The 20,457-nt window shown below is 36.8% G+C and overlaps 3 protein-coding genes across 4 annotated transcripts; 2 read left to right on the top strand and 1 right to left on the bottom strand.

Annotated features, from left to right (window-relative positions):
* Window positions 1–629: 629 nt before the first annotated feature.
* On the bottom strand, window positions 630–3,774 carry LOC103404339 (homeobox-leucine zipper protein HAT5). The gene is given in 4 exon segments (NM_001293879.1): window positions 630–1,133; window positions 2,140–2,379; window positions 3,422–3,570; window positions 3,672–3,774. Coding segments are annotated over 4 exon segments (996 nt in total).
* A 10,775-nt stretch (window positions 3,775–14,549) lies between these two features.
* On the top strand, window positions 14,550–16,779 carry LOC103404340 (bidirectional sugar transporter SWEET6a). Its single transcript, XM_070817516.1, has 6 exons — window positions 14,550–14,672; window positions 14,908–14,944; window positions 15,457–15,673; window positions 15,781–15,942; window positions 16,036–16,155; window positions 16,279–16,779. The coding sequence occupies exons 1-6, from the start codon at window positions 14,630–14,632 to the stop codon at window positions 16,432–16,434; spliced, it is 735 nt and encodes a 244-aa protein (XP_070673617.1). The 5' UTR covers window positions 14,550–14,629; the 3' UTR covers window positions 16,435–16,779.
* A 630-nt stretch (window positions 16,780–17,409) lies between these two features.
* LOC103404341 (peptidyl-prolyl cis-trans isomerase CYP38, chloroplastic) lies at window positions 17,410–20,296 on the top strand. Of its 2 annotated transcripts, none has more exons than XM_029096699.2 (7): window positions 17,410–17,748; window positions 18,021–18,317; window positions 18,414–18,613; window positions 19,145–19,380; window positions 19,490–19,632; window positions 19,773–19,844; window positions 19,928–20,296. In XM_029096699.2, the coding sequence occupies exons 1-7, from the start codon at window positions 17,584–17,586 to the stop codon at window positions 20,153–20,155; spliced, it is 1,341 nt and encodes a 446-aa protein (XP_028952532.2). In that variant the 5' UTR covers window positions 17,410–17,583; the 3' UTR covers window positions 20,156–20,296.
* Window positions 20,297–20,457: the final 161 nt, after the last annotated feature.

Raw genomic sequence — 20,457 nt, 5'->3', positions numbered from 1 at the left:
CCGGTCTGTTGGACCTTTTGTTCAACCGACCGGACGTTTCTTTTCGCTTGATTGAGTACATGTGGTGTCGAATTCGTTTCCTCTCTAGCCTTGGCGATGACCGGTGCAGTGTGCTAGTCTTTCGTTGTTCTTTCTATATAGCAGATGATTTTGTATATGTAAGTTGATTCCGGTTTGGGTTCACCCTACATGGGATTGGCTAGACTAGCTGATAACGTTTTGGAGGTTGGTCACCTCTTAGAAAATGGTCCCTGAGATGGACACGCTTTGCTTCGCGATGGTCTCAAATGTGTTCCAAGTTTGTGGTTTATCCCATTGAAGAACTCGGGATTGTTCCGATTTAGTAGCCATAATCGGAAACCAACCCTTCTCTTTAGCGGCCAAGCGACCGGCAGTAGATCCGTCACCAGAGAATGACGTGAGCGTTGTAGGACTAAAGAAGAGACTTATATTGACATCTTTGCCCACAAATATGAAGTCGATGAGGAAAACACTTTATTTATGAACGAACACTTTCAGGGGGCAATAGTGTAATTAAGCGTAGCTATAATATGTTTATCGACCCACGCAGCAACGCCATACATGCAACCATCTTAAGCAAATAGGTAGTACACTTCAATTTAGGGCGACTAGGACCACACCCACCACCCCAAAGAAACACCCTCCTCCTGTGCTGCTTGCTGCTCCGCCGCTGCGACTGCAAAGACATCGGAGAAGTAACCCTGGCCGTCATCGCTACCATCATCTTCTTCTGAGTGGACTCCGCTGTGATGATGTTCTACATGATCATGTGGCGCCACATATTGATGATGATGATGATGGGTATCATGATCATGAGGGTAGTCGTTATGGATGTTGTTTGGGAAATTATAGGAGTCACCGCTGTCCACAGGCTGAGCGCCTTCGGCCTCGTCCACCACGGCACTTCCTCCGCTCCCTGAGCTCAGGCGGTCCTCCGCCTTGATGGTGCAACTGTGCTGGAGACTAGTTATTGGAACAACCTCCGTCATCTGATCACCGGCTGGAAGAAGAGGGCCACGCTTCTCGTCATCGTGGTCAGCCCCTGCAAATGTTGCTGCTTTTGTGCTATTAGCCTCCTCTTTACCTCCAAGCTTCTCGTTTATGGAAACCACCTGTATTTATTTATTTAATATATTTAATCAATTCCAAATAATTTTAGGGAAGTGTTATTGGTACTCCAAAAATCTCATTCTACACTCCTCACAAGTATATTTTTCTTTCCTAATATCGAATGTTTAGAGTATAGAATGAGATGTTTGAAGTGCTAATAACAATTCCCTAATTTTATAGTAATTAAATCATATAAACAACTGTGTGGCACTTCTAAGAAACATTCACACTTCGATTTGGAAGCTACCTTACGAATATTATTTAAAGGGAAAGTATATGGAAAATGATCTCATGGAATGAGTTCACCGCTAGTGTGACGTTTGTGGTGGCTACTAATATAAAATCATGTATACATAATATTGTATTTGTAGTCGGAGAAATTATTGTAACAATAAACTTGTTTCATGAAAGCCTGTCTCACAAAAATACTTAATAAGGAGGAATGATGATGAAAAGTCCACTCACCATTTTATATCGTGCATCTTTTTATATATAACTCGGGAAACAAATACCATAGTATATTCGATCTGTGACTCAGAAAGTGGCCTTTTATTTTTATATTCACAGTGGGGTTTGAAACTTATGCTATATTGGATGGAAAGGTGTATATTATTTTCGAATCTGATATGTATGGACCACAGCAAATTTCATTTGCTTTAGCTTAGTGCATGTTCTCCATTTCAGTATGGCGGAAACATTGTCCGATATACTAAGTATCATAATACAAATAGTTGAAAACTTTTATTTTAAGTATTTAACCACTTTTATTATTAACACTTGGTGTATCGAGCTGTATTCTCGGCACAGTAAAAATCTCTCTACTAAAAGAATACAATACATAATTGTTGGAACAATAAAAATAATATATTATTATCAATCTTATAAGATAGCTATTGAATTGCACAATAAATATTTTGAAGTACTAATAATAATTTTCTTTCAAATAATATCGACTTCGAATTTTAAGAATATTGAATATTTTGGGAATGAACTCAGAATTATGATTACCTGGGATTTGAGTTTCTGATTCTCCTTGAGGATGGAGTCGTAATTAGACAAAAGGGTGTCATAAGAAGATTTGAGAAGGTCGTAGTCCCGCTCGAGCTGCTTGGTCTTCCACCGAGCGCGGCGGTTCTGGAACCAGACGGCCACCTGTCTCGGCTGCAGGCCTAGCTTCTTGGCCAGCTGCGTCTTTCGCTCCGGCTCCAGCTTGTTCTCTGTCTCAAAGCTCTTCTCCAGCATATGCACCTAATCATTTTGATTAAAAAGAATCAATACTCTGTGATCTCGTAACAGTGACATGATTAATTTACAGCCATCAGATTGGTTTTATTACTATGATCATATTCATAAATGATGATTTGATTGCATGTTACTATAATAAAGTCAAACAGAAGAGAACAAAGTTGAGATAGATCAGATACCATCTGATGAATCGATGCTGAACAGATGAATATGCCAGCATCAGAATATATACAAATATATATATGTCTGTGTGTGTGTTATGGTCACCATCCATTCAAAAGCGAATAATATTTTGCATATTTGAGCCAAAATGAGCATATCCAAATATTTAGGGTTTGTTTGAGGGAAAAAAAAACTTTAGAGTTTGTTTGATAATTATTTCGATTTTAATTTTCAATTTTTAGTTTTAGGTTCTTACTTTTCACTTTTTTAAAATAATAAAATCATGTTCAGTAACTATTTCATCAAAAAATCGAAAACAAAAAAGTAGTTTTCAGTTTTGGTTTTTTTGAAAACTAAAAATTTGAAAGTAGTTATCAAACAAGATTTCGGTTTCAGATTTCAAAAAAGTGCAGAAACAAAATGATTATCAAACGGCGTTTAGCTTATTTAACGTTGAAGGAATATTATTGTAAGGCAACTTATAGATATGAAAGAAAGGTAGATGTGAGTTAGTTCAAGGATAGTGCTATTCACACATCAATTTTTACCTTCTACATATCCTTGTTAATTTCTTGTCGCTGATCTTTCTACAACTCATTCGATCCAACAACCGAAAATTGAGAGGAATGTGTAAAAAGTAAAAATAGGTATGCGGATAACGCTATCCTTGTTTATGTGACTTGAATAAGTTCAAATCAAGTTCATGTAGATTAGACACTAGTGAAAAAACACACTGATAGCCACAGATAACCCTAGCTCTTGTTCTGGTGACACAATGGGTGTCAGTCACGACAAATCGTTCTTGCGTGCTACTGTCACCGGACTTTTTACAGTTATTTGTGAGTTTCTACTGTTTGTAGAAAGACGAGTGACATGTACAAACCTGGTCAGGAGTGAGGCGGCGCTTCTTCTCCGGCAGCTGCTCGTCGTAGTATTCCTCGTCGAACAGTTCGTCCTGCGACGAGGAGGAGCTGAAAAAAGGTCGCCTCCTCGAGCTCTCCTGATCCATCAAACCCATCATGGATCTTGGCCCTTCATTATGAACAATCAACATCCATAAACATTAGTACTAATCAATCAATAATAAGCTACCATATGTAATTAACAAAGTCAAAATTTAACCAAGTAATCACCTCGAAAAACGTGATCAGGATTCCCGAGGAACAACATGTTGCCACCACCACCTTGCTGGCAAACAGACGGCGAAGGCTCAAAGAAAAGACGGCCCGGCTCCATCATCTTTTCCGGCTAAACAACTGATCTCTTGATCTTCCTATGGTGAACTCCGAGCGCAGGCGGGAAGGGGTGGCGCGTGGGATGTCCGCCGTTGATTCTTGCTTATAGAGTGAATATTAATATGTACTTTGTTTTAAGTGGGTGTGGAACTAATTAGAAAATCATAATCTTGTGGCGGAAAAAACTGGTGCTCCAAAGTAACCTCGCCGGAACCTCCAAAGGACATATACAAAATCCCATCACACCACCACCGATTTTTTCCAGGTTGCCCGAACTACCGTTATGGCGGAGAGATATATATAGTAATATTGAAGCTTTATTTAAGACGAGTTCAATAGTATAGAGTACCAGTCTAACGCTCCAAAACCTCCATGGAAATTGAGAGGGAAAGGTCGCCGGAGCTTAAACAAGAGTTCACCGGAGAAGGAGGATAGGATTTACAGAAAGTGGTGGTGGAATTGGGATATCGTGATCAGGGTGTCGCTTCTAGGTGTTTTTTGCAACTAAACTTGAAAGAGGGGACTATAGCGCGTTTTATATCCGTTGCATGCGTGTGCAATGTCGAAAATGCCCTTTGAAATTGACTTCCATGGCATTTTCTCATTGGATATTTGAGTATTTTTAGTAATTGTTGGACTTGAGTGCATAGTGCATGTGGAAGGTGCTTACGAGACGCTACAAGAAAACATTAGCTACAGGCAAGCAGAGTTGGTGTGGAAAACCATTTGCCACAATTCCATTTTCTTTGTGTTACTAAATATATTTAATTTATTAACTTTTTTACACAAAACTGAGTGTAAGGACTTGTTTAAAAGTGTTTTTTTTTAAACAAAAAAATGCTTCTAAAATAACTGAAAGTTTTTTTTATGAAATTAATTTTGGGTTTCAAAAGCACTTTAATTATTTTTTAGAACAAACACCAAATACGTGCTTCTTGCAAGAAGCACTTAAAGTTTTTTTCCATAATCGACTTGGATTTTTAATTATTAATGATTGGTTTCAAAATCATTTTCACAAAAAAAATTTCAATCATTTTAAATGTACTTACAAAACGCACCGTAAGTTAATCGGAGTGCATGTAATAAAATCTTATTTTATGTAATTTAAACTAAATTATAATGTTCTTTGGAAAAATAAAATTAAAAAATAGTAACTTCGACTCTTGTTTCCATTAATTAAAAGTGAAAAAAAAAAGTTGCCTAAAAAATAAATTTTTTATTTTCAAACAAATTTCACGTAAAAGCCTTGAAATACGTTTTCTAAAGTACTAATAACAATTTCCAATTTAAAAAAAAAGAATATATATATATATATATATATATATATATCTTTTTGTTTAATTTAATTTTTACATGACAAAGTGTCTATTTCTACTTCGTCACATCCAACAAATTACGAAAGCCTTATTTCTTTTTGAATATTTTGAAAAGAATGATAACATTAAAAAAAATTAAAATTTTCTTGACCAAAACCAAAATTTGAAAATTTTAAGGGGGTGTAGTCAAATTAGGATTTGGTGGGATTTTAAAAGATTTTAAAATCAGGGTGTATTCAACTAGGATTTTGGAAGAGGATTTTAAAAGAGTTTGAAATCATGGTGTAGTCAAATTATTATTTGAAAGGATTTTAAAGAACACATCCAAATCCATGGATAGTCAATTAAATTTTTTTCAAAGTCCAACCAAGTCTAGGTGTAGTGAGAATCCTAAAGATTTGCTAGGATTCCAAAGAATGGTGGATTTTGATGGATTTGAGAGTGAGTGGTATAAATATCATATGCCATCAAGAATCCTATCCTCCCCCCTCCGATTTCTTTTCCCACATAAGAAAACCCTTTCTCATATCTCATACTTCATCTTCTTTATACTCATCCATCATGGATATTTTTTGAACAAGTTCAAATTCGCAAACAAATACTACGAATTGTAGGTTTTTCTGAGTTTTTCCCTTAAAGAAAAAAAAAATCAAAAATCTCAAATCCCTAATTCAAAATCCTCTATCAGTGCCTACACTTGCGTTCTCCAGCATCTCAACTCTCCCCTCTCTGCACAACCCTCCAAGTATCACGTTGGAAGTCACAGTATTAGCTATGTCAACTTTGCCACCATGGCAAAACCCATTAACCAAAATGTTGTAAGCTAGGACATCGGGCAAAATTTGGTCCTTTGGGATCATACATTCGAACAACTCCATTGCTTTTGTGAGTCTTACACTTTCATAGAGACCACCCAAGAAAGTTGAGTACCTAATCAATTAGGGTAAGCAATTTTGGACCTTTTTCATTTCCTTCAGAACCCCAAAAGTAAAATCAAGATCCCCATTCTTGCAATGGTACTTAACCAAGATGTTGACAATGCATCTCAACTCTGAAGAGAATGAGCAATGACGGAAAAGAAAAAAAAAATTAGAGTTTCAATTGCAGAGAGTTGGAGATGTTAATCCCAGCCGTTGGATTTCATTAAAAATGCTTTAGTGCGATTCTTATTTTTTTACAAAATCCTAAGAAATCTAAGAAAGAATTCATACAAGTCCATATAAATCTGTAATAGGGATCTATATAAAATATGTCAAAATCCATGTAGAATTGTAAAGTCTATTAAAATATATCATCTACAAAAAGTCCGTTAAAATCTTCTAAAATCCAAATTGGCTACACCTCTAAAATATTTTGTCGTTATGCATCAAGGGACAGGCCCACCGCACATCTGTTCATGTGGGATGGGCGCCGTGTGGTATGCGGGTTTTTGAGGCTTATGGTGGTGCGAGTGCCAGCCAATATCAAGCCTTAAATAGGTCCCATGCTTGGTGGTAGGGGGATTGTCTGATCCCCATAACTCCAATTTTGCGTTCCGATAAACGGTTCTGATTCTCTTCTTTTTTTAGAACCATTTTGGACCCCGCCAGCCCCATCCGTGTCTTTCTCTGTCTCCATCAATATTTTTTTTTTTAGAATTTTAACAAAACATTTTGGGTATTGTTATTTTTAACGAAAATGATATTTTTACTCTAAAAAGTCACTCCTGATACTATTCACTTATAACACATTTTGTCATTTTGATTAAAACTAAAAGTTTTCAAGCTATTTTTTATTTTTTTTATTTTTTTTATCTTCTAAAACTCAATTGCTAATGGAGAATGTCAACATCTTTTTTGTTTATTTTATTTTATTTTAAAGGAACCAGCTGATTGCTTTGTTATGATAATCCATTTCACAGAGACCTTTCAGCCTTCAATTCCGCAACATCGTGTAATTCTCCAACTTCAAAAATTGAACCCAAGACGCACCATGTAAAATTCGGATTTAGAATTCATCTCTAACTACTAAGCCACCCAGTGATGGTTTCTCAACATTTTTTGTTTCATTTGGTAGAGGAAAGTGATTTTTGCACTCATTTTTTGTAATTTCTAACCTGAAAATAACAAATTGAGAACGAATCGGCAAAAATAAATATTATATTACATACTCTATGCCTATAAACCCTGCAGGTTACAGATTTCATTGACAAAGAAGACATTAACAAACTATTGACAAAGTATGTTCACATGATACAACAAGGATCACAACTCAGATTAAAACCTTTTAAAACCTAGTATTTGATTTGATTTTTAAGTTCTCTTCCTGTTGTTCTTGCCTAAACCATAGCAAAGTACTTGTTTAAATATTCCTTTTGCTAAGCAGCTGTCAGCCTATAACCAATTCCCTAAACAAATCCAAAACAGAAGAAACAAAAAGGAGTGGCCTCGATTAAATTAAATTCAAATGGTGGGGTTACTCTTCATTTCTCTTCATTTCATTTTCAGTATTTGACGCAACTTGAAATTCTCGATATTTAAGAGATAAATTTCGGTAAGACTGATTGATAGGCAATTTTTATATTGAAAAATTATCATGGTGTTAGATAAAACTAAAATACATAGAATCATAATTTTTTTTTGTTATAAATGATAACTTAATCGACATCCCTACCTAAGTTTGGGGAGATTTCTTCCACGACCCGTTAATTCGACGTAAAACGACACGATAACAAGTTTCGAATCAACCTATTAACGAGTCAGGTTGTTACCGGGTCACCCGCTAAAAACTTGATAAAATATAGTTTGACAGATTTAAACATTAGGCATGATAATTTTTGCATAAATCGTTAACCCAATAAAGAACAACCTGACCCATTAATGAACCAAATTGTTATCAGGATATAACACGAACACGACAATCTGTTTGCCACACCTACCCTTGCTCAAATTTTTCTCGGAAGACTTATCTACTATTCCCCTATTTGAGTGACGCACAAGGTCATATTTTAGTGCTTATAGCAATACTGTGCCACGCATTAATATTATAATGCAGTTGAATATGATGTTTTCAATAGTTCAATGAATAGTGCCACAAAGTTACACCTGTAGTACTCGAATTCAACTTCAATATTTAATATTTTCTAGTTCAATACTTTTAATTAAATATAAGAACGAATAAAACTTAATTAATCAAGGGAATCGAGGGATGAAATGTATTTGTCATGTGGTTTGCATCAAACTTAATTAATTAACGGGATAAATTCGTGGTATCACTTGTTTATATATTTTTGGTATATTTTTATGAGACTTATTTCATAATTATTTCAACCATTCGAATTGTCTATTTTTTAGGTCTTTGCTAAAAAATCATTTCTACCAAAAATCATCCAAATATGAAACTATATGACCATTGAATTAACGGTTTAGGTTTCTTTGTAAAACTGTATTTGTCAATTTTCTTTACAACAAATGAAAGTTTTAATGGTTTTGAATTTATTTAAATTTTACAAGAATGATCTATGAATGATATTCTAAAAAATAAACAATTCAAATCGTTAAATATATTACGGAATAGGTCCACGAAAACGTGTCTTAAATTGGTGTAAAAAAAAAATAGTACCATGTAGCAATGCATAATTAATTAATTAATTAATTGCATATGATATATCGTTGTAGCAACTGCACTTGGAGGAGAACCACGTAGTCATGGGCCCCCGAGAGAATCAAAGCTTTTCTTTTTGTAGTGGAAGATAAAGGAAAAATAGATCGAGCTAGCTATAAGCTAGAAAAAGCAACAAAACTTAAGAAATTTTTATATTATTTTCTTCTTCTTTTTAAATAAATAATTTCAGTCCACTAATTGGAAAGGTGTTAAGACATACTTTCAATAGGATGTTGCATACTTTGCTAGTTTTCTGTTTTTGTCCCAAATAAGAATTTGTATCAACCTTTGCACATGAAGACCTTATCACAAATAGTTAATGCTTTGTTATAATGTTTCTTATAACCGATATCACTATTCTAAAATAGACTATGAAGAAAGGGAGAACGTATGAACTGATCAGCACGTCGAGGGTTAAAGAGGAAGACGCTATTCAACAACAACAACAACAACCAAGTCTTATCCTACTAAGTGGGGTCGACTATATGAATCATAGAATACAATTGAGCACAATTTTGCACTAAGCATTCTGTTAGCTCTAAGTATTCCATATATTTTCTTATAGTTTTATCAAACTCTTCTTAGGTCTTCCTCTACCCATTTTGCCCACCCCTTTTGCTTTGCCTTAGACTCTATTGGAAGAAAGAAGGGGGCGGAATGGAGAAAGGAAAGGGACAAGGGCGGTCTTGCTTGGCGCGAAGGCTGCTGGTTCGGGGGAGTCTCCATCTCATAGTCGAATCCCCCTAACACAATTCGCCATTTCCTTATGTCAACCCCTCATTGGTGGCCTAGCTAAGAAGAAATATATATATATATATATATATATATATATATATATATATATATTTGGTGATTTTATACAACTTTGACTTAAGCTATATAGATCAAAGCATGTGATGTATCATGAGAAAATGATGGAGGTGCACATGTGTAAGCATCTTAAATTTGTCTTAGAAAATAAGCAATATAATAGTAATGAAATGGAAAAAATTACAATGTTCAAGCAATACAACTGAAAAAATGCATACCGAATCTTATAAGCATCATATGGATTTAATTCACATCCAACAATTTTATTTTATTTTAATTTTGATAAATTTAGATTAGATGAATGTCCACTTTCCATGTGTTGGCCAGTTGTGTACCGTTGGCTTCGATCTTTAATGTGGAAATATAAAAGGATCTCAAGTTAACAAGGCTTTTCGTTTTGCGATGACGTTGGGTGGGAGTGGGGAGGAGAATGTTTATCGTACAATCTTATTCTTACTTTGTAAATAGATTGTTTCCACAGCTCAAATTCGTGACTCTTTGATCACAAAGGAGCAACATTTCTGTCACAAAGAGGTTATTTCTAATGTGGGTATATATGTAGTAAACTCCCGCACGCTTAATAATTAAAAAAGAAAAAAGAAAAGGAAAAAAAGAATCAAATTAAACAATACAAATTAAAATAAACAGTTTCCCATCCTAAGAAGGAATGAGATTCACTTCTCCCCAGAAGATAACAAGTCGTGAGAATCTGTTTCTTTAGGCAAGAAAGATGTTAAACATTTTAGCGTACAATTTCGTCATCTTCATCAGCATGAAAATATAATAAATAAACAAATAAAGAAGTACAATTTTGTCAATCTTTTATTCTCTTCAATCTATACCAGCAATTAGGGTTTCTGAGTCAGTAATGGAATCAGGGAAACAGCCCATCATCGATCACTTTTTCTCCTATTCAAATGGACTTAGCTTCCGCCGACGAGCACATTGTGTATATAACGTGTCCATCTCTTTTTAAGATTAGGTGCACATATTCTCCACCTCTGTTTTAGGGGAGAATACTTTCACGTTACGGTGTAGCTACTTTTTTTTTTTTGCGTGAGATAAGAAAAGATACTGACATTGAGACTCATAAGTTAATTCTCTTCTATATATTTCATATCATATATGCATAACAATCTTGCTCTTGAACTTTGTTTAGTCATGAAGAATCAAGATCAAGTTGGATATATATATGTGTGTGTGTGTGTGTGTTTAATAACACATATATTATATGAGTTTGATACACTAAAGATAACTATGCATCATCTATTAAAATGAAGAGATTTTTAGTGTGTTTAGAACACGGGGCAATACACCACATTATTATTCAATTAGAGGAAAGTTTTGACATGTGGTGTTCCATTCTGTGTCCCAGGTATATTGAAAAGTTTATCATTAAAAAGACGACTAACTATATATATAACCATTGTGCTTAAGAGACTTTGCCCGGGAAGTTAGTATAAGTAGGTTCATTTTTTAGGATTAATGTAGAGTATATACCAAGTAGCACCATTATTTATCATTCAACCTCCCACGTTAAAGAAGGTATCAATTCTCTCTCTCTCTCTCTCTCTGCTTCATGCAAGGGGGGAGTGTTGGGTGGATTGCTTTTGTTGTCCAGTTACTTCAGTGGTAAGGTAAGAGACTAAATGGGAGGGTATCTTTTGCTAGAAGTGGATTGGAACTTTAGGGGAGGAGGTCCAATTGTCCTAAAGTGCTATACTATACTATACTTAGCTTTAAACCCTTTAGCCAAAACTGGGATCGATCCATGGGAATGAAATGCTGACATGGGGGGAACTAACCCATATGATATGAGAGAGAGAGAGAGAGAGAGAGAGAGAGAGAGAGAGAGAGAGAGAGAGAGAGAGAGAGAGAGAGAGAGAGAGAGGAATGCTACGAATTCAAAAAGGAGGAGGGCACCAGGCACCTGGGAAGAATATGTTTCTGTGTGTGTATGGTCGATAATGGCCATAAATATTACCCGTCGCCAACATAAAAAGTAGAACAAGTATAATGCTCCTCTCTCTCTCTCTCTCTCTCCAAATGCAACTACATGTCACATCCATTTCACCTATCAAGTCAAATGCCTTTGTCTTTGCCATCGGTGGCTTTGGCTGATCGCGGAGAGAATTTGTCTTGTAATCGGATGTATGTATACACTTTTGTTTATGTTTCACTTATCACATAATCAGAGAGAAACAACTCGAGGACACCACATATTCTCTTCTTTGGGGAGCCAGGTAAATTTTTATGTAGCACAGGTTATTTACGTGATAAGAAGTGCAAACACGTGTGTAGATATATTAAACTAATTAATTAATATCAAGGCTGGTGGAGCTTGGCTCATCTAGCACATATTATATCCCTGAACCTTTCTAACCACATGATTTAATATATTAATAGATTCATCATCAGATTTCTTACCCACCAATACTACTGCAATTCAGCTGGTTATGCATCTGTGAGCAATCTTACTTTAAGGAGCTGCAGGTACCCTAATTGATGGACTTGTAAAGGCCCACAAAATCCAACAAGCAGTCTTACTTTTGCTGGACTGAAGTTTGCATCTGTCCAATAGACCCGCCCATGATGCCACAAAACTCTGGGAATGTTGAAAGGGGAGCACTGTCGGGCTCGGAGCCAGCATCTGTGATCTGCCCAGTGTAGACAATATGTATAAACGCATTGAAGCTTAAGGGATAAAGGACGTAGTGTTACACTATCGCAATTTAAAACGTTGATTCGTACTTAACCACACTATCGCAATTTAGCACCCCACATTGACGCAATTCTGGTTCCGCCACTGAAAGGAACAACATTTTTATTCTCTTCAAGTTATAGCAGCAATAGGTTCCAATTGTCCCAGTGTATCTCATTCCTGCACGACTCAGCGCTAGTCTCATTCTATATTGGTCAGACAGCCTCGTCGAAGTTTCTCACTACAAGAACACGGTGACCCAATCACAATCATGTCCCAATTTGTGCCCGGTTAGATTTATTCAATTAGTCGCCAATAGTTGATGAATCTATCTATAACGGTTGAAGCGTTTTAGCAGTTGATAGTTGATGAATCTATCTATAACGGTTGAAGCATTTTAACAATTGATCTAACAGTTTTTTGATAGATTCTTGAGTTTAATTACTTACTAAGATTGGTTACTTTAATTGATAGGTGACTCAAGTTCGAGAATTTTTTCAAGTGTGTCCGGAATACGGGTGGTACACCACATGTCATAATACAATTGGAAATTTTTTTTTTTTTCAAGTGTCCCTCCAATTGTATAATAACATGTCATGTACTGCATGTGTTCCGGACACACTGAAGAATTTCTCCCAAGTTCAATCCCAAAGGTGCATTTGTTGTATTTTTGTATTTTAAGCATCATTAGCCACTGGTTTGCCTTTTACTCGCCTCATTAGTCACAGAAGTCTTTTACTTATCCTATTTTATACACTCTTAATATAAATTGATTAATTGTCCGTTTGGCTTGTAGTAAATGTAACAGAAAACCGTAATCGAAATTATCTTTTGGACTTTGGGAGGAGTGTCCAAATCGATTGTCTAAATCTATAAACCCCCAAATGGATGTAGCACTTGACTTCCCGTCCATATATCACCATCTTTAGGGTTTGATTATTGAGCGAAAACAGATGGAAAAATCACGTAAATGTATCACTTTTAGGGTACAAACATGATCAACTATAACCAGTGTTTAAAATATTCATGAAATTGTCATTATTTCCATTAAAATATCTAAAAATCAAGAATCGATATGGAAACGGAGGAAAAATGCAAAATTCACCCTATAACGCGTGAAATATAGGAAAATCGATGAGTATCGACTATATTTACTGATTCACTATAAATTTTTTACAGGAATCCAGATTTCAAACTTTTGAAATTTTGTTTGAGAAACTTTTCTTTAATTGAGATTAAATCTGAGTGAGTTGATAACCCACTTCATTGCAAATTGTCCATATTTCGTCAAAGGCTACCAATGTTGATATTGATGATATCCATCAATATTTCCATAAATTTGCATATCGATATTTTAAACATTGAGTTCAAATACTTAGCCTTTGCCTGGCGAAAATAATATATACATGTAGCTCACGAATATTCTACTACTCGTGACAAAAAAACATACATGTTAAAGTTCATATAACCTTTGGCTAACTTCAGAATAACTTGAGCTAGAAGAAATAGAATTCAACTTCCAATGAAATTTATATTCCTTATTTCAATCGACCTAGGATTCTGTCTTACACCTAGCCCTTCTGCCCTAGAAAAAACTTATATACAATTCGAATTAGAATGATAATTCCTTGTGTGTTTTAACTTACTCACATAATATCGGAATTGAATTATGATACTGTACCATCGACGTCCATTTAATTTCTCTATTGTACACAAAGTCTTATATAATCTTTTCCAATATGGATATAATCTAAATTAGTGTCATCCATGCATAATTAACACTCTTATCCAAATCGTAATTGGGTTTAGGCTGCTAATTAGGATTAACCAACTCCATGTACAATTTATGTACGTTACTAATTGGTTGACAGAAAAAAGCCACCGGATAAATAGGCAACACGTGTATGGCGCCTCCAATCCGAAACGATGGCAGAGTAAGTAATTAACTTGGAAACCAAGACCCATTTCCGTAACCGTCGTAACCACCTGAAACAGTAGAGAGCTCGGATTCCATGCAACACTCATGCACGCCAAAAACCACACCGCGCCGCTTCGCCGCGCCATTTCCTTGCGCCCCAAACAACAAAATCGACGGCCCAGATCGAATCGTAACCCGGTTCCTGATCATCCGGACAGAGTCCGATACACGAGCGAGTTCGTCCCGCCTCCGGAAACCTGTAAAATCCGAGATAAATGCGAAAAATAAAAATAAAAATTATCCAGAAAATAAATAAAATGGAAATTCAATTGTACAAGGATTCGAATTACTCGCCAGCTGCTGCCTCTATAAATATCAGCCGTCCGTTCTCTCAAAATCTCACACACCCTCTCTCTCGCTCTAGATTTTCTGATTCTCTCTCTAGCTTCCTCTCTCTAGCTCTGCAAAGATGGTGAGCGCTGAAGCAGCAAGAAACGTCGTAGGCATTATCGGTACGTGCGCTCCGTACAGTATAAAAACCCTTTGATTTCTTCCGTCACGCTCTTCATCTTCTAGCTATAGCTATGCTGCTCATGCTTCGATTTTGTGGATTTTTGTTGTTGTTAGTTTGTGATTTTTCTTAATTTTCTGATCGTAATGTAATTAGTTTGTAAATCAGAGAGATAATGATGATTAATTAGCGTTCTGATTTTTGTGTTTGTTTGTTTGGTTTTTGATCGTGTGCAGGGAATGTCATCTCCTTCGGGCTTTTTCTCTCCCCTGTGTAATCTCTCTCTCTCTCTCTCTCGTTTGTGATGATCTCGATCAGTGATGATTTTGCTGTTCTTGTTGCGTGAATAATCGATAATGCGTGATTAGATGAGTTTAAATCGGTGATTAACTAGTGAAATTATGTACTGAACTGAGTTTTCTTTTGGATTGGGACGTGATGATGACCGTACGATTAATTACTGAACCAGCTTAATTAGTTAATCAGCTAGTTTCTACTTTGATTAGTTCCTGTTAATTACATGCATTAAAGTACAAGCATGCTTTCTGAATCTATGAAATATTGGCATGTTTTGTTTAATTAATTTCATCTGAAACATGAGATTTTCTCATTTACTTTAATTAAATTAAATTAAATTAATTTACTTTTGTATCTGAAATATGAGATTTTGTGCAAGTATTTAATGAATTTTACTTTACTTTAATTAAATTAAATTAAGCTTAAATTTTGTTTGTTCTAAGAAATTCTGATTTAATTAAACATGTATTAATCTTGGGGATACGCAGTCCTACATTTTGGAAAATCATTAAGAAGAAGGACACGGAGGAGTTCAAGCCGGACCCTTACATGGCAACAGTACTGAACTGCTTGTTCTGGATCTTCTACGGCATGCCGTTTGTTCACCCTGACAGCACTCTTGTGGTCACCATTAACGCCGTCGGCCTTGCTCTCGAGGTCATCTACCTCACTATCTTCGTCGTTTATGCTTCGGCCAAAGGAAGGGTACGTAATTAATCAACTAACTACGTACACTCTTAATTTCGCCCCTAATCGCATTTTGTTTGTATGTTAATATAGTATTGTTCTGTTTATTGTATCAAATTTTGCAGAAGAAGGTGGGTTTATGGCTTGCCGGTGAAGTAATCTTCTTCGCCGCGGTGGTTCTGATCACTCTGCTATGCGTGCACGGCACCAAGAACAGGTCTATGGTGGTTGGTATCATCTGCGATATTTTCAACATCATTATGTACTCTTCCCCTCTTACTATCATGGTAAGTAATTATCGATTAATCCGCGCTTAGTTCCCTAATTTTTCGGTTGGATTACGTTAAGTTTGTCATGATTTCGTGTTTTCTTTCCGCTAGGCGAAAGTGATCAAGACCAAGAGTGTCGAGTACATGCCGTTTTACCTCTCACTGACCAACTTCCTCAATGGTTTGATCTGGACCGCTTATGCTCTCATCAAGTTTGACATCTACATCCTGGTAATTACTAATTACTAATTACAAACAACTTTTAACGTACTTTCGCTGTGACCGATTAAGTTTTTACTTCTCGGATTAGCCTCAAACATGCTGCTTAATGTGCATTTTAATTATGTAATGCAGATTAGCAACAGTCTCGGTGCACTTTCTGGTTTGGTTCAACTCGTTCTTTATGCATGGTACTACAAGTCCACTCCGAAGGACAGTAAGGACGTCGCCGGAAAGCCTACAACAGAAGTGCAGCTCTCTGATACAGCTACTGGAGCAGCTAGAGTCTGATGATTTTACTCCGCATCACCGGATTCCGTTCAAGTTTTTTAACTTTTTTCATCACCTTCGCCTTAGTTTTGATATGGAAAATTTTTCTAGTACATTTTAATTTCTCTTGCCTGATTAATTTCGGGTTTTCAAGGATGTAAATATTCCATTTTTGCTAAGCAGTGACGGGTAACTGAAGCACTGCATAGGCAATTTTTTTTTAGGTTTTGGATTTAATTTTAGTGACAGTTTATGCTTTGGCAAATGTCTTTATGTGCACCAACTTTTTGTGCTATTTTTCTTTGGTTAATGGATCATGGATGGAAAGAGTAGCAACGAAACTCGTTGTTACTCTTTTCGGTCAAACATTATTGTTATTGGTAAGCTCAAAAATATTCATTTGCGTCCAAATTCAAGACTCATTTCGCAATGAGTTTGTAGTTATGTCAGTTGATAGCATTCACCTTTACACTTTAAGTTTTGAATTTGATTTATCTTTTTCAATCGTTCTTACTTCACCTCTCAAATAATTAATACTCAAACCTTAATCGAGAATAGTAAGTCCCCCATTAAGGAGAGATTTTGTGTTTACACAGCACGAGAGTCAAACTTGAGTTCAAGGAGACGAAACACTACCCTAGTCAAGACTCAAGGGGTGCTCTCCTTCACCAATTCAATCAAACTTTGAGTTCTAGAGGTTGAGACACTATCATGGTCAAAACTAGATAAGGAAGAAAACTCGAGAGATATGCTCTCTTGTGGTCAATTTATCACATAACAAACGTCGATTAAACAAGTAATTAAATACTTGTACTGTCGATTAGACAAGTAATTAAATACGTGTACTGTTCAAATATTTCCATCCCAAGTGAAAAATCGAAGACTCGAAGTCCAAGAGTTGCAAATATCTTATCCAGAGCATGAGGACTGAGGATGATGATGACCTAATCCCCATGTGCCAGGCTGCCATAAATCTCCCATTATTTTGTTATATGAGAGAGAGAGAGAGAGAGAGAGAGAGCAACAGAGCAGCAAGTCTGCAGCAAAACCAACCCCAACTCACCAATCACCTTATCCAACCGATTACCCAACCCCCTCCATCCCCCTCCTCCTATCTCTCTCAGCCTGCTCATGTCAACCAATTAGAATCCTGAAAATTGTCAAACTCCAATGGCAGCCCTCCTCTCCTGCCCCTACTCTGCTGCTTCTCCAGCTTCCTCCTCCTCCACCAAATTCTTCAGCCGCCACCGCACTCCCTTCCCAATTTCCCACAACCACCTTGCCACCCGCCTTTCCTTGCCACTCCCTATTCAATGCCAGATCCACGACGAACAGGTGCCATTTTTTGTTTAAATTTTCTGCAATTTTATTCTATCAAATTCTTGGAAATTAATTTATTTTTACAAATTAGAATATATGAACTGTATAGAATATTGGGTGCTTTGTTAAATTAGAATCTTTTCAGAAAGCTGTGACATTTTTCTGCAAAAAAGTTGATTGTGTATAGAACCCATTAGGCATCTTCACTTGTTTAAGCAGAAGGGAAGATCTTTTGTTGCAAATATTGATTGTACATAGAACCCACTAAGCATTTTCACTTGCTTCAGCAGAAAGGGAAGTCATTCTCCATCAAGGAGTGCGCGATTTCAATAGCGTTGGCGGTGGGATTAGTGACAGGAGTTCCTGCATCGGATTGGTGTAGCAATGCCTATGCGGCGGCTAATCCAGTGGTGCCTGATCTGGCTGTACTGATCTCTGGACCGCCGATAAAGGACCCGGGGGCATTGCTGAGATATGCCCTGCCTATTGATAACAAAGCTATCAGGGAAGTACAGAAACCGCTTGAAGATATCACCGAGAGTCTCAAGGTAGCTGGGGTCAAAGCACTCGATTCCGCTGAAAGGGTAAAATTCATCAAACAATTTCTTTCATTGCCTTCATTGTGTTTATGTATGTGGAATTTGGAAAGATGGTGACCGAGACACTGAATTGGGATGCAGAATTTGAGGCAGGCGTCTAGAGCACTGACGCAGGGGAAGTCTTTAGTTGTATCTGGATTAGCTGAATCGAAGAAGGAACACGGAGTTGAATTGCTTGGCAAGCTGGAAGCTGGAATGAAGGAGCTTCAGCAGATTGTGGAGGATAGAAATAGAGATGAAGTAGCAGCAAAACAGAAGGAGCTACTTCAATATGTTGGGGGGTGAGTATTTGGTACAAAAATTTACTTGTGATATGGTCAACAATCTTGGCTTTCTAATTTCGTTACACTTGATTGATCAGCATGAAAAATGTAAAACAGAAAACCAAAATGTAGGTTTTTTCTGTCTGAAATAGCTGCAAAAGACTTTCCGTGTTTATGAGCAAGACACTGGCTCGTCGTTCCCTTTCCAAAAAGGTATTTTCGGGCTAAATCAGACACCGAAAACTCAGAAAATACTATGCACGCAGGATTACTATTCATGTCGGGATTTGCTGCTTTTATCTGCTCTTCTGGTCCTATGTCACACCGAGCAATAGAAAGAACATTAATAAAACCGAGACTGAATCAGCCGGCATTGTTTGCATTCACTATTACAAAAAAACACCGCCTACGCCCCCTAGTGTAGGTTAGAGCTAGAGCTGAAAAGACATTGAAATGTGCGAGGATTGTCAGTTATAACATGCGTATCCTCATATATGCGCTTGTCATTGACTGCAGCTGAGATCTTCCTGGGGCATTGGGTTTCTGCAGTGTTGAAGAGGATATGGTGGACGGATTCCCTTACCAAGTGCCTGAAGAATACCAAAGCATGCCTCTGTTGAAGGGGAGAGCGACGGTGGATATGAAGGTCAAGGTTAAGGACAATCCCAGCCTTTCTGATTGTGTCTTCCGTATCGTTCTTGATGGTTACAACGCCCCTGTAACTGCCGGGAACTTTGTAGATTTGGTGGAACGACACTTCTATGACGGCATGGAAATCCAACGAGGTAACATCGCATAGTAAACATGTAACTCTTATGTATTTCAATTTTTTGTTTACTAGTTCATCTGACCTCAAAACTTAAAATTTCGACTTGGCTTTGCTTTTGCTTGCAGCGGATGGTTTTGTTGTACAAACTGGTGACCCTGAAGGACCTGCAGAGGGTTTCATAGATCCAAGTACAGAGAAAACCAGGGCAATACCATTAGAAATCACGGTCGAGGGAGAGAAATTACCTTTTTATGGAGAAACCTTGGAAGTAAGCTTCTCACACCTTCCCTCTGCGTTTATGTGTTTCTGTTAATTAGTTGCACGTATAATGTATCCGACGAAAGAAGGTATAGGAACTTATTTGCTTATATTATCTAGACATGGATTACGAAATTCGTATTCTGACAGGAGCTCGGGCTATACAAGGCACAAACAAAGCTTCCGTTCAATGCGTTCGGAACAATGGCTATGGCGAGAGATGTAAGATCAATGTCGTGGTTCATCTTTTCTCGTTTGATCAATTCAGAAGTTGAGAATAAATGGTTTCCAAATTTTGTTGGCAGGAATTTGAGGACAATTCTGCTTCCAGCCAAGTGTTCTGGCTGCTCAAGGAAAGTGAGCTAACTCCAAGCAATTCCAACATATTGGATGGTAGGTACTCGGTGTTTGGATATGTCACACAGAACGAAGACTTCTTGGCAGATTTGAAAGTTGGTGACGTTATAGAATCGATCCAAGTGGTGTCTGGCCTGGAAAATCTTGCCAATCCGAGCTACAAGATTGCTGGCTAGGGACTATTCTGTACTACTTTGTAAATTTATTCCCGGATCCGGCAGACCGTCGTATTGTTTTGAGAGAATTTGTAGCATTTGTTTGGAGGGTGTAATGTATTCACTTGGTGTTTTCTTAATAAACCAACATCATTCAGTTTATTTGATCCGACAGTCAAAAATTGAAAGGGGTATGTTGGAAGTAAAAAATGATGTGTGGATAGCACATCCCTATATAAGTGCTCGTTTGGAAATCCTTTTAAAATGATTGAAAGTGCTTTTGGTAAAGATGTTTTATAAACCAATTCTTAGTAAACATCTAA

The sequence above is a fragment of the Malus domestica genome, chromosome 17 (genome assembly GCF_042453785.1).
Source record: "Malus domestica chromosome 17, GDT2T_hap1".
NCBI lineage: Eukaryota > Viridiplantae > Streptophyta > Magnoliopsida > Rosales > Rosaceae > Malus > Malus domestica.
The sequence above is the reverse complement of the archived record's forward strand: the minus strand, read 5'-3'. Positions and strand labels throughout refer to the sequence as shown.

Bases quoted from the DNA above. Each gene is read 5' to 3' on its own strand.
- LOC103404340 (XM_070817516.1), top strand. From the start codon at position 14,630: ATGGTGAGCGCTGAAGCAGCAAGAAACGTCGTAGGCATTATCG. The intron at 14,673-14,907 runs GTACGTGCGCTC...GATCGTGTGCAG, and splicing joins AAACGTCGTAGGCATTATCG to GGAATGTCATCTCCTTCGGG. The intron at 15,674-15,780 runs GTACGTAATTAA...CAAATTTTGCAG, and splicing joins ATGCTTCGGCCAAAGGAAGG to AAGAAGGTGGGTTTATGGCT.
- LOC103404341 (XM_029096699.2), top strand. From the start codon at position 17,584: ATGGCAGCCCTCCTCTCCTGCCCCTACTCTGCTGCTTCTCCAGCTTCC. The intron at 17,749-18,020 runs GTGCCATTTTTT...CACTTGCTTCAG, and splicing joins GCCAGATCCACGACGAACAG to CAGAAAGGGAAGTCATTCTC. The intron at 18,318-18,413 runs GTAAAATTCATC...ATTGGGATGCAG, and splicing joins CACTCGATTCCGCTGAAAGG to AATTTGAGGCAGGCGTCTAG.